General features: G+C 47.0%; 1 protein-coding gene across 1 annotated transcript in view; it reads right to left on the bottom strand.

Moving 5' to 3' along the window:
* Pkd1l3 (polycystin 1 like 3, transient receptor potential channel interacting) overlaps window positions 1-14,381 on the bottom strand; it is a 52,812-nt gene that overhangs the window by 31,981 nt on the left and 6,450 nt on the right. Inside the window, exons 3-9 of the mRNA XM_070026181.1 lie at window positions 11,850-11,942; window positions 8,674-8,720; window positions 6,541-6,789; window positions 5,204-5,317; window positions 4,491-4,673; window positions 1,869-1,996; window positions 1,288-1,414 (exon numbers count right to left, since the gene is read on the bottom strand). Coding sequence (XP_069882282.1) covers window positions 1,288-1,414; window positions 1,869-1,996; window positions 4,491-4,673; window positions 5,204-5,317; window positions 6,541-6,789; window positions 8,674-8,720; window positions 11,850-11,942 — 941 coding nt within the window. The remainder of the gene's footprint in view (window positions 1-1,287; window positions 1,415-1,868; window positions 1,997-4,490; window positions 4,674-5,203; window positions 5,318-6,540; window positions 6,790-8,673; window positions 8,721-11,849; window positions 11,943-14,381) is intronic.

Here is a 14,381-nt window from a genome sequence, read left to right as displayed (position 1 = left end):
CTGTAATGCTAGCTACTCAAGAGGTTGAGATCTGAGGCTGAGCTCTGAGGATCAAGGTTCAAAGTCATCCTGGGCAGTAATGTCCATGAGACTTTTTTTTTTTTAAGTTGGTTATGGAGCTTTAACTTAGGCCCTGGGCACTGTCCCTGAGCTTTTCTGCTCAAGGGTAGCACTGTACTATTTTGAGCCATAGCTCCACTTCTGTTTGTTTGTTGCTTAATTGGAGAGAAGAGTTTCATGGGGCTTTCCTGCCTGGGCTGACTTATAAACTGTGATCCTCAGATCTCGGCGTCCTGAGTAGCTAGGATTACAGGAATGAGCCACTAGTTCCTCACCCATGAGACTTTTATCTCCACTAAACTCCACCCCCCAAAAAAAAGCCAGGAGTGGAGTTGTGGCTCAAGTGGTAGAGTGCTAGCCTTGAGCAAATGAAGCTCTGGGACAGCACCCAGGCCCTGAGTGCAAGACCCAGGACCAGCACAATAAATAAAAGATCTAGAAGTTTCTGTATTATTATGAAGCATTCTCTTCAGGATAAAGCAACAGCAGTATTTGTGGTAGGTAAGTGCTACAAAGCAATACAATGTACTAGTACAACTAGGTTGTTACACTGAGACACCTGAAGTATTCAGATATTCACAACGTCCTATAAAGAACTGAGATTGCTTCATATCACGGCATGGAAACGTACCTGGATTCAGATGTCTGTTTGGTTTTAACACTAGATCCTCATTTTTAAACTTTATTTTTGTTTTTGAGGTTCAGAAGGTTGAATCCAGGGCCCCACCTTTACTAGACAGTGCCCTACCACACGTCCATAGTCTTATTATTCAAAGTTTTTCTTTTCTTTTTTGTCCATTGTGGAGCCTGAATTCTGGGCCTGGGCGCTGTCCCTCAGCTCTTTAGCTCAAGGCTAGCGCTCTTTCACTTGAGCCACAGCACTAGTTCCAGCTTTTTCTGTTTATGTGGTGCTGAGGAATCGAACCCAGAGGCTCATGCATGCAAGGCAAGCACTCTACCACTGAGCCACCTTCCTAGCCCTTCTTTTGGTTTCTAAGATTCTTGCTATGAAGTGCAAACTCCTGATCCTCTTGCCAAAGCCTGAGTGCTGGGATTACAGGCATGAACCACCATGCCTGGTGTTTATGCTGGGTCTTTTAAAGAGGATTCTGTCTGACAGTGTGAAATGGAAATTAGAAGCACACACTCTTCGCTCTGGCAGTGTGGTCTGCCAGCTCACATTTCCCCCTGTGCCCCACCCAGCCGTCAGACCCTGTCTCCACTCACCTGCACCTTCACTCCTGGGTACTTATTCAAGAACGCCTCCAAGGCTGAAGAGGATGGCAAACCTAAGCTCATGGGTGCTGGACCGCCCAGCGTGTACGAGCTCAGCGGCAACGTCGATATGTTTTGACTAATGAAAAAAAAGAAAAAGGCAATTTTTTTTTGTGGGTCATGGGGTCTGAACCCTGGGTCTGGGCGCTGTCCCTCAGCTCTTCAGCTCAAGGCCAGCGCTCTACCACTTGAGCCACTGAGACTCTTATTGGAGATAAGAGTCTCATGGACTTTCCTGCCCAGGCCGGTTTTGAACCTCGATCCTCAGATCTCAGCCTCCTGAGTGGCTACGATTACAGGCATGAGCCACTGGTGCCTAGCTGAAAAATCAAATTTTATATGTCAAAAAGGTAAAAAATGGGATTGGAGGCATGGCTCAGTTGGTAGACCACCAGCCAATGAACAAAGCATCGGGAACCAAGTTCGAGACCTAATTTCAACAGATAAAAGAAAAAAAAAGAACAAAAAAGTAAAAACAAAACAAAACAAAAAACCCCAAACACCCCACATCGTCATTGGTCCCCTCTACGCACCTGCTCAGCAGCACAGACGCGGCGGCGGCGGTGAGCGTCACCGAGGACTGGCAGCCTGGGTTCTGCCGCAGGAACGCATCCTGGATTGTGCCCAGGGCCAGCAAGGCCATCTCCAGCATATCTTCCACCTGTGCAGAGGGGAGGCAGGAGGTCTGGGCTTGTGCTGGGGAGGGAAGGGGGAGCGGGAGCAGGGACATTCACAGCATATAAGGAAGGCCGATTGAGGGAGCGGGCCTCAGCCCTCACAGCAAGCTCTCAGCTGCTGGGAGACCCAGCCTCCTCTGCGTCTGCCAAGAGCTGCTGCCAAGGAAAGCCAGGGTCTAAGTTGCCTTGGACCTGCTCATGAATAGGCCAGGTGCTAGAATCTTACCTCTTGTAAGTTACTCAGAAAAAGTCGGAAGTGGAGCTGTGGCTCAAGTGGTAGAGCACTAGCCTTGAGCACAAAGAGGCTCAAGGACAGTGCCCAAGCCCTGAGATCAAGCCCCAAGACTGGCCAAAAACAAATACTTAAATCATCATTGCTGGTACTTGTAGCTCACACTTAGAATCCTAGCTACTCAGGAGGTTGAGACCTGAGGATCACAATTCAAAGCCAGCCTGAGCAGGAAAGTCCTTGAGACTCTTATCTCCAATTAATCACCAGAAAATGGGAGGCAGAGCTGTGGCTCAAAGAGCTAGAATGCTAGCCTTCAGTAGGAGCCGCATGGCTGATAATTGATTCATAAAAAGTAAAGCATTATTACAACAAAATTCCCATACAATTCATCTCTCTCTCTCTCTCATTCAGTGATTTTAGAATATGTCACAGGGCTACCTGACTATCACCACAATCTAGTGCTTGAATTCACCTCCTAAAATACCCCTGGGGTACCCACTAGTAGTTGTCTCTCTCCCTCCAGACCCATTTCTAGGGAACCACTGGTCTACAGAGCACTGTGTCTGTACTCTGCACAGGGCACAGTCTCTAGATTGAACCCGTTTTCTCTTTGTCCTGCCTTGTTTCTGCTTTGCTCCAGAAACCTGGAGCAAAGTCTTGCATTTCATACAAATGAATCACAATTTCTTTTGTGACCATCTGGCTAGTTTCACTTGCCAGGCTGCTTTCAAGCATGTTCACCCATGCTCTAGCTTGTATGATCAATTCACTCTTTTTTTTTGGTGGCTAAATAGTATTCTATTGTATGAATATAGCACAGTTTGTTTATCCATCGCCCAGGTCATGGGCAGCTGAGCTGCTTCTACTTTTGGCTCTTTCACTATTTGCAGAATGTGCTATGAGCCTGGGTGTATACTTATGTGTTGGGAGCCGACAGTAAAGTTTAAAGGTCATCTTGACACCGGTGCTCACTTGAAGGCATGTACAAGGAACTGGCTTACTTAAAAAACACCAGGTGCCCGGGATTGCTTTGCTATGTCTGCAGAGTTTGTTTTACTTTCTACCAGTTGACCTTGTCCTGTTTTTACTGCACTCTGTTTTTACTGAAATTTTCCTTGTTTTTCTGCACGATTGTAACCTTATGTTACCTCTTGACTTCTAATAGTATATATTAGGGAAAGTTAAAAATAAATGGGGCTGCAGTCTTGAGCCGCAGACCTCCCGACTCCATCCTTTGTCTTATGTCTTAATTTTTCCGCATCCTCGCCCCCTAATTCAGGATTCCCTTTCGTTGCCAGCAGACTCCGGCACGTCTGGATATGGACATGTGCTTTCAATTCTTGCATGTTTGTGCCAAGGAGCAGCATTGGTAGACTACATGGTGATTATAGTTTTAACCTTTTTTTTTTTTTTTTTTTGTCGGTTGTGAGGCTTCAACTCTGAGCCTGAGTGCTGTCCCTCAGCTCTTCAGCTTAAGGCTAGTGCTCTACCACTTGAGCCACAGCGCCACTTCCAGCTTTTTCTGCTTATGTGGTGCCAGGGCCTCATGCATGCAAGGCAAGCACTCTAAGACTGAGCCACCTTTCCAGCCCTAGTTTTAATCTTTTGAAGAACTGCCAAATTGTTTTTCCAAAGTGGCCACGTTTTACAATCCTCTAATATACGGTGACAATTTCTCTGTAGCTCATCAATACTTGTCCATCTTTTGGGGCATGAAATAGTATTTTTCTCTTTACTTTTTCTTGTTCTTTTTGAGATAAGGTCTTATATACATATAAATATATATTATTTTCCTTATAAATATCAATGATGAACATCTCTCTTTCTCTCTGTGTATGTGTGGGTAAGGTAGGGTCTCACTATGTACTTAGGACTTAGCATAGGACTTCCTATATAGCTCAAGGATAGCTTGGAACTTGATGTAAGAATCTTCCTACCATTGTCTCCTAAGTGCTTGGATTAAAGGTGTGTACCACAATGCCAAGACATGATGAACATCTTTTATGTGGATAGCAAATATAATTTATTATGTGCCAGTGCTTTTCTAAGTGTTTTTTCCGTTATTACTAACTGGGCACTAAGTAGTGTGTGCCCATTGGTAGGGTAGAGAGGGAGACCAGAGACAACTTGGCAAAGTCATTTCTTTTGAGTCAGTCCTTGTGGTGTGAGCTCCAGCTGTATTTCCTGGATAGGCTGGAGCAGAGGCCAGGTAATAACTAACTCTATTTGTGAATGCCTATACGTACCACCCATACCTGGTTGGTGTCCTGCTTGGGTGTCTGCAGCTTTTCCACTTCACCATTCATCAAACTGAGGGGTGGAAAGTGGCAGAGAGTTGCAGGGGTTTCGGAACCCCGAGTGCCTCTGTTCTGAGAGGGGATCCGCAGGATCTGCTCAGTCAGGTCAATGAGCAGGTTGACCACAGGGACCTGGATGTCAGAGAAGAGACATTCAGGCCGGACTACTGCCAACTGGCTTAAACATGTTTGTGCTCTTCTTATAAGCAGTCTGGTATTGCTCACACAGTTCAAATGCATTTTTATAAAAGGCAGTATTATCATTTGGCAGGTAAGGAAATTACAGGGTTCCATATTATCTGTGTGGGGAATATGGTACCATCAATGGTATTTTCTGGGATGCTAGCAAGCCAATGTGTCTGGGTGGTAAGTAGTCCATTGGATGTCTAATAGGCAAAACTAAGGTAGAGGAAGGCATCCGTGAAAGCAGTGGAGCTCACGTGCTGAGGACATGCTTTCTGGTATCATGGCCTTGGCAATAACTCTAAGATGGCACCTACTCATTGCTTTACTCAATCTTCATCCTTGCAAACCCTTAATTTCTGTCTCCAGCAAATGGTTCGATGATGCTAAATTCTGCACAGGGTGCAACTCCAGATTCTGATTTCCATTTTCCCCTTTGTCCTGCCGTATCCCCGCCTAGTTGTCTGTCCTCCGCTCACCTGGGCTGGCGACTGAAAGCTTGGAGCTAGGTCTCGCAGGTTCTGGAGGGTCTCACAGGCTTTCTTTAGCTCTCTCTGAGTCGGGCTCAGATGCTTTGCTGGCTCACTGCTAACCTATTGGAAAGAAAGAATTTTGTTAAAAATGACAATGACTTCCTGTTCGTGGTTGGATACATCATCTTCACTAGAGTTGAGGGGGTGGGGTGAGCTGCAGTCTCCGCTCTCCTGGACCACACGTCTTAGACCATTAGTCCCCCATTCAATGGGCTCAGGGTGGGGGCGGGGCCAGCAGAGTGTGAACTTGGACTTGAAGATCACCAATTGTCTCCAAAGAAGTTTTGCACATTTTTGGTTAGATTTAATCCCTAGGCACTTGCTATAAGAGCTAATGTGTATGTACACACATGCACGTGTGCACACGTGTGCACACACGTGCATGCACACACATGCACACACATACTTTGAGACAGGAACTCACTATGTATCCTGATTAGCCTCAAATTCACAATCTTCCTGCTTCAGCCTCCTGAGTGCTAGAATTACAGGCGTGTGCCCCTATACTCATACCTGGGTGGTATCTCTTTTTGCATCTTATTTTCTTAACTCATTGTTGCTAGCAGTAAAACTGCACTTTACCCTAGTACATGGATCTGGCCTTGAGTGACAAGACATTCTAGATTTATAGATACCTTTGGATATTCAAACCCACTTCATGTATAAATCACTAGATAAAAACTTCTTTTTGGAAGTAGGAAATAAGAGTACTTTCGTCAGTTGCTTTGCTTTTTCCGCCTGGGTTTGCTGGGGAGGGACGAGGTGAGACCTGACAGTGGGTGCTGACAAGGTGGACAGGTGGGCAGAACACTGTGTCCTTCAAGGACTGCATACCAACAACTAAGAACAAGCTGTACAGCACAGAAACAGATTCGTCTTGTTCTGGCTTCTGCTGAGACTGCAGGAATCTGTCCTGCACTGGTATGGGAAGGTGGACAGGCCTTTTCTCACTATAATCTTGAAACATCACCACCACAGGAAGGAAGGCTGCAAGTGGTTCTCCAGGGTCTGTGTGCACAAGCACTGGGATTTGAACTCAGGACCTTGGGCTCTTGCTTGGCTGTTTTGCTCAAGGCTGACACTATCACTTGAGCCACATCTCTGCTTCTGGTTGTTTTGTTTTATTATGTAATAGAAGATAAAATTCTCACAGATTTGTTGGTCTAGGCTGGATTTGAACCAAGATTCTCAGATCTCAGTCTCCTCAGTAACTAGGATTACAGGTGTGAGCCACAGCCCCTGACTAGAAGCTGCACAGTTGGGCCACAGTGTTGCATATGTACCTGACTGGATGTGTTGTGAGGTGACCCCTGGGGGGGAGCCGTGCTGACACCCTGCTGGGAGTCCCCGCCTGGGCTTGTAGCCATGTCTGCCTGAGGGGCTGTGGCAGGTGTCGTGGCGGCCGGCCTGGGGAGCTCTGTCTCTGTAGACCACGGCGGGCTGCTGGGTGCAGACATGGTAGATGGTGCCTTCGGTGTGGTTTTTAGAACCACAGCAGGAAACGGGTTGCCCGGATGACATAAGGTCTTGGACTAAAAGATAAGAACGTATGAAAGAAAAGCCTGATGCTGCATTTTACCAAATCATGAGTCATTAAGGCAGATTCCCACACTTTCCTCAACTCTCAGGCCCTAGGAGTTTTGTTTTGTCTCACTACATAGCCCAACCTCAAATCAAGATCCTTCTGGGTGCTGGATTGCAGGAGCGCTACACTGCTCTCAGCTCCTAGGAGACATTGACAAGCACTTCTGTCTAAAATGCCCTGTGGCTGGGCACCAGAGGCTCACGCTTATAATCCTAGCAATTCAGGAGGCAGAGATCTGAGGATCATGGTTCCAAGCTAGCCCAGCCAGGAAAGTCCATGAGACTCCTATCCCCCATTAGCCACCAGTTAACTGGAAGTGAAGCAAAGGGCTCAGGGGCAGTGCTCAGGCCTGGAGTTCAAGCCCCAGGACCAGCAAAAACAACAAACAAAAAAACCAACCCAGAAAGCCATGTAGTATAAAGGCCACAGTGTACATTGTGGACATCAAATATATTGTCAACCATTCAATAACTGTTGAACATCTACCATGTGCAAGGCTATGTTACGGAGAACCAGAGGTAGAGCAGTGAAGGAGTGAGCCGTGCCTTGTGCCCGCGGCCTCCACTGGAGTGAGAGACACAGACTGACGTGTGCGTGACGACAAAGTGCTGGGACGGAGACTGCGTGTGTGGGCGTGTGTGGATGGGAGACCGCGTGTGTGGGCGTGTGTGGATGGAAGACTGCGTGTGTGGGCGTGTGCACAGTGCTGCGGCAGGCAGCGCTGGGAGGGCTGAGGAGCTGTGGAGAGCATGCTCGCCATCTCTGCAGCCATCTGCGGCAGGCCAAGGGCTGGGTATGAGAGAGGCTTGTTCTCTTTTCACTTTGATTCTTTTCTATCCTTATTTATGTATGTGTATGCCAGTCCTGGCCCTTGAACTCAGGGCCTGGGTGCTGTCTTTGAGCTTTTTTACCCAAGGCTGATGCTCTACCAATCAGAGTTTCCAGTTTTCTGGTGGTTAATCAGAGATAAGAGTCTCATGGACTTTCCTGCCCGGGCTGGCTTTAAACCACAATACTCAGATCTCAGCCTCCTGAGTAGCTAGGATTATGGTTTGAGCCACTGGTACCCAGCCTATTTATTTTTTTTTGGTCGGTCATGGGGCCTGAACTCTGGGCCTGAGCTCTTCAGCTCAAGGCTAGCACTTTACCACTTGAGCCACAGTGCCACTTCTGGCCTTTTCTATTTATGTGGTGCTGAGGAATCAAACCCAAGGCCTCATGCATGCAAGGCAAGCGCTCTACCACTGAGCCACCTTCCCAACACCTCCTCTCACCCCTGCCTTATTTTTGTATATTTTTTTGAAAGAGGTCACAAGTCCTCTTTGGGATACCTTAGAATAAAGACAACCAACAAATAGAAATTATGTCAACATGAAAGCCTAAATACAGGCTTTACAAGTTTCTTCAATAAAACATTAAGCCCAATTATTTCCTCATTTAGGTACTTTCCTTATTAGAAAACAACTTTCAAGCCAGGTACCAGAGACTCATGCCTGTAATCCTAGCTACTCAGGAGGCTGAGATCTGGAGGATCTCAGTTCTATACCAGCCCCCAAAGAAAACTCCTTGAGAGTCCATCTCCAATTAGCCAGCAGAAAGCAGGGCTGGAGGTATGGCTCAAGAAGTGGTTGAACACCAACCATGAGCAAAAATGCTGAGCTAGAACATGAGGCCCCAAGTTCAAGTCCTGGTACCAGCACAGAAAAAAAGAAGAAAAAGAAAACTTTATGCAGAACACTTTATGAGACAGAGTTGAATGCTGTCAGGATCTACAAGGCATGAAGAAGAGATGAATATTCCACCTATGACTTGTGTAGGAGGGTGTACATACAAGATTAGCAGAAGCAGGCTGGTGACATGAGGTGGAGAGATGATCTCCTAGAGAAACAAGAAAGTAGGTTAAACTTTTTATGAATAAATTGAGATCATTCAGAACATAATCACTTACAAAATTTTACCAGATTGTCAATACTGATTTATTGCTCATTTCATATTTTCCATTAAGAAAACCATGACCAGAAAGAAAGTGCTCTGTGCTGGCAGGCCTGTTAGGAGTGTTGGTGGAAGTAAATTAGTGCAACCACCATGGGATGCAGTGTGGAGGCTCCTCAAAGAACTAAATGTAGAACATCTTTAGGATCCAGCTATGCTACTTTTAGTCATCTGCCTGAAAGACTGCAAGTTAAGGTACAATAAAGCCATCTACACACCCATGATCATTCCTGCACCATTTACCACCCAAGTTACGGAATCAGCCCAGATGTAACTTATTTTCTCACGACACGTTTATAATAACATTATATGAAGCACGGCTTTTGTGAAATGGGCATAGCTGACCTCAGACTTTCAAATATATCTCCAACATCATTGCTTCAGTTATAATCAGAACTGATAGCCCTTGATTCTGGGGCCTGTGTCTGTGGATTTAACTAACTTAAGACTGGGGCTGGGGGCTGGGAAGGTGGCTCAGTGGTAGAGTGCTTGCCTTGCATGCATGAGGCCCTGGGTTCAATTCCTCAGCACCACATAAGCAAAAAGAAAAAAGCCGAAAGTGGCGCTGTGGCTCAAGTGGTAGAGCGCTAGTCTTGAGCTGAAGAGCTGAGGGACAGCGCCCAGGCCCAGAGTTCAGGCCCCATGACCGGACCAAAAAAAAAAAAAAAAGACTGGGGCTGGGCTGGGTGGGGGGGATTGGGTTTGTACTGAATGGGTGCAACCTGCTTTTCTTATCATTATTCTGTAGCAATGATTTAGACTGCATTGATGTTTATTATTATGTAATCTCAACATTTATGTTTCTTATTAAGCAACTTAACCTACACTTGAAAGATCTGTTGGGAATTGTATACAATTGCCAAGATATTTTATCTAAGGGACTTGTTGGGCATCTGCAGATTTGGGCCTCTTTAAGGGGTCTTGGAAACAACCTCCTACCACACAAAGGGATAAAGATATTTATGTTTTCCAAAATCCATCTTACTTCCATCTAATGCTGCCACTAAACATTTGTAGCCAAATTGCAAGGCCCCCTCCCCCCACTTACAAAGCATTGAGAACAGGTGTTTTTCACATCTGCTCTTTAGATATAAGTTCATGTGTCAACAACGGCACTTCTAGCTTGCTTTGCCAGCACTCTAGCTCGACCTTGCTTGCCCAGGCTGGCCCTCTAACCACAAGCTATGCCTCTAGTCTAGCTTTTTTGCTCATTAATTGGAGATGAAATCTGCTGGACTTAGTTACCTGGGCTGGCCTCAAATAGCAATCCTCAGATCTTAGCCTCCAGAGTATCTAGGATGACAGGTGTGAGCTACTAGCAACCTGGCTCTTTGTAAGAGCTATTTCAAAAGCTTGCTGGTAGCTGGACACCAGTGTCTGTAATCCTAGCTACTCAGGAGGCTGAGACCTGAGGATCTTGGTTCAAATCCAGTCCAGCCAGGAAAGTCCCTGAGACTTATCTCCAATTGAACACCAGAAAACCAGAAGTAGCACTGTGGCTCAAGTGGGAGAGCATTTGCCTTGAGCTGAAGAGCTCAGGGACAGTGCCCAGGCCCCCAGAGTTCAAGCTCCATGACCAAAAAAAAAAAAAAAAAAAAAAAGCTTGTGGATATCTACTCATGGTTTGATGTCACTCCTGTCCCTAGAAAAATTCCCCACATCCAGCCGGGCGCTGGTGGCTCACGCCTGTAATCCTAGCTACTCAGGAGGCTGAGATCTGAGGATCGTGGTTCAAAGCCAGCCCGGGCAGGAGAGACCGTGAGACTCCTATCTCCAATAAACCACCAGAAAACCGGAAGTGGCGCTGTAGCTCAAGTGGTAGAGCGCTCGCCTTGAGCTGAAGAGCTGAGGGACAGCGCCCAGGCCCAGAGTTCAAGCCCCACGGCCGACAAAAAAAAAAAAAAAAAAAAGAAAAATTCCCCACATCCACTATAAAACGGTCTTCTTTTACCCCTTCCAGGGATCTGTGAAACCCCACACTGATCTCTATCAGCCCAACACTGCTGTTCATGGATTTCAGGCTAATATATCTTTCTGAGTAGTTCTTGTTCTTCAAAAGAAAAAAAAAAAAAAAAAAAAAACAACGTGAAGCTGGGTGCTGGTGGTGCATGCCTAGCTACTCAGGAGACTGAGATTTGAGGATTCTCAGTTCAAAGCCAGTCCAGACAGGACTGTCCATGGGACAGTGCCCAGGCCCCGAGTTCAGGCCCCAGCCCTGGCATGTGCACACATGTGGACATGCATGTGGGCACAAGTGTGTGCACATGTAATACACATACAAAAGGGCAAAAAAAAAAAAAAAAAGAACATCAGAATTTGAAAGACTTGCAAGGGCTTCAGTTCATGCAGATTTTTCTCTTTGGTACTGGAAAATGATGTGGGGTGTAAAACCCCTTGCCTTTCTTTGGGGCATATGTACAAAGAAGACAGCCAAAGATATGATAATAAGAATTAGCTGGGCATGATAGTGCACACCTATACTTCCAGAACCTGGAAGGTTGAGGCAGTATACAAAGTTTCAGGTCAGGGCTGGGAAGGTGGCTCAGTGGTAGAGCGCTTGTCTTGCATGCCTGAAGCCCTGGGTTCAATTCCTCAGCACCACATAAGCAAAAAGAAAAAAGCCGGAAGTGGCACTGTGGCTCAAGTGGTAGAGCGCTAGCCTTAAGCTGAAGAGCTGAGGGACAGCGCCCAGGCCCAGAGTTCAGGCCCCACGACCAGACCCAAACAACAACAACAACAACAACAAAGTTTCAGGTCAGTCTGCAACTTTTAGATAGGAGAGAGGGGGGAGAGAGAAGAAAGAGGAGAGAGAGGACAGGAAGAAAGATGAGAGAGAGAGAGAGAGGAGAGAGACTAGAAAAGGAAGGAGAGAGGAGGAGAAAGAGAAGTAAATGAAGGCCGGAGTGCAGTACTGAGAACAGAGCAAATCGAGTCGGCTGGGTGGGGCTGTGATCGCGTTCAGCACACAGCCCCACGCCCTTTCAGGGGTGGGGGAGTTGGGGGAGTTGGCGGTACCTGAGTTCACTTTCCTTCCTGGTGCTGCGACTTCCCCAGTCCTCTCGGGCCTCCCGCGCGGGGGACTGTGCTGTCTCTGGTCTGAGAAGACATCTGCGGGGGTCAGGGCGAGCGGGCGTGGTTACAGGTGAGCCCCCCGTCCCTCGGCTCAGCCCTGCACAGGTGAACTCAGCAACACACAGCTGAAGATCCCATCTGGCTCCCTGCTAGGCAGGAGCTCTACCACGTGAGCCACGTCCACAGCCTTTTCACTTTTAGTTGTTTGGCTAGGGTCTCATGCTTTCTGGCTGGAGCCAGATTTGGACTGCGGTCTTCCTACATATACTTCCTTGCCTCCTCCTCTTTTGTAACTGGGATTACAGACATCATGTGCACCACCATGTCTAGCTTGTTGGCTATGACAGGGGAAAAAGTATCATTAACATTTTGTGCCTGCTGGCCTTGAATTTCCCAATTTTTCTTTTTCTTTTGGTCGGTCGTGGGGCTTGAACTCTGGGCCTGGGTCCCTCAGCTCTTCAACTCAAAGCTAGCGTTCCACCACTTGAGCCACAGCCCCGCTTCTGGTTTCCTGGTGGTTTACTGGAGAGTCTCGGGGACTTTTCTGCCCAGGCTGGCTTTGAACTGTGATCCTCAGATCTCAGGCTCCTGAGTAGCTAGGATTATGGGTATGAGCCACCACCAGCACTTGGCAAATTTTGCAATTTCTTACTTCCCAAGTAGCTGAGATTACAGGTGTAAGCCACTGTGCTCACTCCGTTTTGTTTTGTATTTTCCTGGTCCTGGGGCTTGAACTCAGAGCCTGCACGCTGTCCTTTAGCCTTTGTGCTCAAGGCTAGTGTTCTACCACTTGAGCCACAGCTCCACTCTAGCTTTTTTTGGTAGCTAGCTGAAGAGTCTCAAAGCCTGAGCTGGCTTTGAACCATCACCCTCAGATCTCAACTTCCCAAGCACCTAGAATTAGTTTTGATTTATATAATTTTACTCATCAGGCAGGAAGAACGTCATTTGCAAGGAAATGGATGGACCCAGGAAAATGTATGTTAATGAAGCAAATTAGACTCAGAGAGACAAGGGTGCATATTTTGTCTCATATGTGGTTAGACCTAAATCATAAATGTATGTATCAAACATGTTCAGGTCATAGGAATAGATACACAGACATTAACTAAAGTAGGGCATATGCAGGGGAAGATTGCAATGGCGTTACTCTTTTGAACAACTAATAGTTAAACAAAATAAATACCTGGAAGCTGGCACGTGTGTTTTGGGGAAGGTGGCTAAGGGGAGGGGCAGATGATTAGAGAGAGGAACAATGGGCAAAGGCGGTCTCATACTCAGTGTACATATGTGAAAACGGCACCAGGGAAGTTGAGTGTGTGGGTGGGCATGGAGAATGATGGGGGGTGCCATTCATCAGGAAGCATTGCCCTCAAATGGACATGAAATGAATGCCTTTGTGCAGCTACTCAAAGAAGGAAAAATTACCATTGTAAAAAAACAACCAACCGACCAAATGCCACCACAAACAATGATGTCGGGATCCCTGAGTAGCCGTTTTGTTCAAGACTGCAGTCCTATGGCCTCCTACTACCCACCATCTCTATCCACTGGGTCCACCCATTGGGTCAGTGCTGAGGACACAAACTGCTTTCACTTCATGAAATGACATCCAAGCGACCCACACGCCCCTGCAAGTTCCTAGTGCTTCTAGGAGTGGTGAAGGGCTCAGAGGTAAGGGCAGGGCCTGTCACGCCACTCACTGCTGTCTCAGTGATCCACCCCCCTCCCCCCCCATCCCCGCCCATGAGACTTTCTCACACCTGGTGCAGGACACAGCGGGAGAAAGTCAGAATTGCTCTGACTATAAACCATCCTAAATCCTACATCCATCCCAAGCCTCCAGGGCCTGTCTTGGCATCACAGAGTCTGGATTACGCATATGTCTATTCTCCTACAGCTTCCACCTCTGTCCTCAACCTCCAACAACTAGGAGCCTTCTTTACTCTCATCCTCAGGTTGGCTGACAATCTTGCCTTCTGTGTGTGTGTGTGTGTGTACTGGGCTTTAACTCAAAGCCAGAGTGCTGGCCCTTAGTGTTTTCTGCTCAAGCCTGGTGCTCTATCATTTGAGCCACAGCCCCACTTTTGGCTTTTTACTGGTTAATCAGAGATACAAGAGTCTCCCAGACTTTCCTTTCCTGGCTGGCTTTGAATGATGAGCCTCACATCCCAGTCTCTTGAGTAGCTTGAATTACAGGTGTGAGCCACTGGTGCCTGGCCCAACTCATGTACTTCACTCAAGTCCAGACACTAGGAACTTCAAGGCAAAACTGCTTTCCCCCAACTACCAGAGGAGGATAAGACAATCTCATATAAGAAAGTCTCTTTAGGTGCTGGGAAGGTGGTTCAGTGGTAGAGCGCTTGCCTTGCATGCATGAGGCCCTGGGTTCAATCGATTCCTCAGCACCACATAAGCAAAAGAAAAAAGCCAGAAGTGGCACTGTGGCTCAAGTGGTAGAGCGATAGCCTTGAG

The sequence above is a fragment of the Dipodomys merriami genome, unplaced genomic scaffold (genome assembly GCF_024711535.1).
Source record: "Dipodomys merriami isolate MVZ:Mamm:240054 unplaced genomic scaffold, mDipMer1.0.p SCAF_176, whole genome shotgun sequence".
In the NCBI taxonomy this organism is placed as follows: domain Eukaryota; kingdom Metazoa; phylum Chordata; class Mammalia; order Rodentia; family Heteromyidae; genus Dipodomys; species Dipodomys merriami.
The sequence above is the reverse complement of the archived record's forward strand: the minus strand, read 5'-3'. Positions and strand labels throughout refer to the sequence as shown.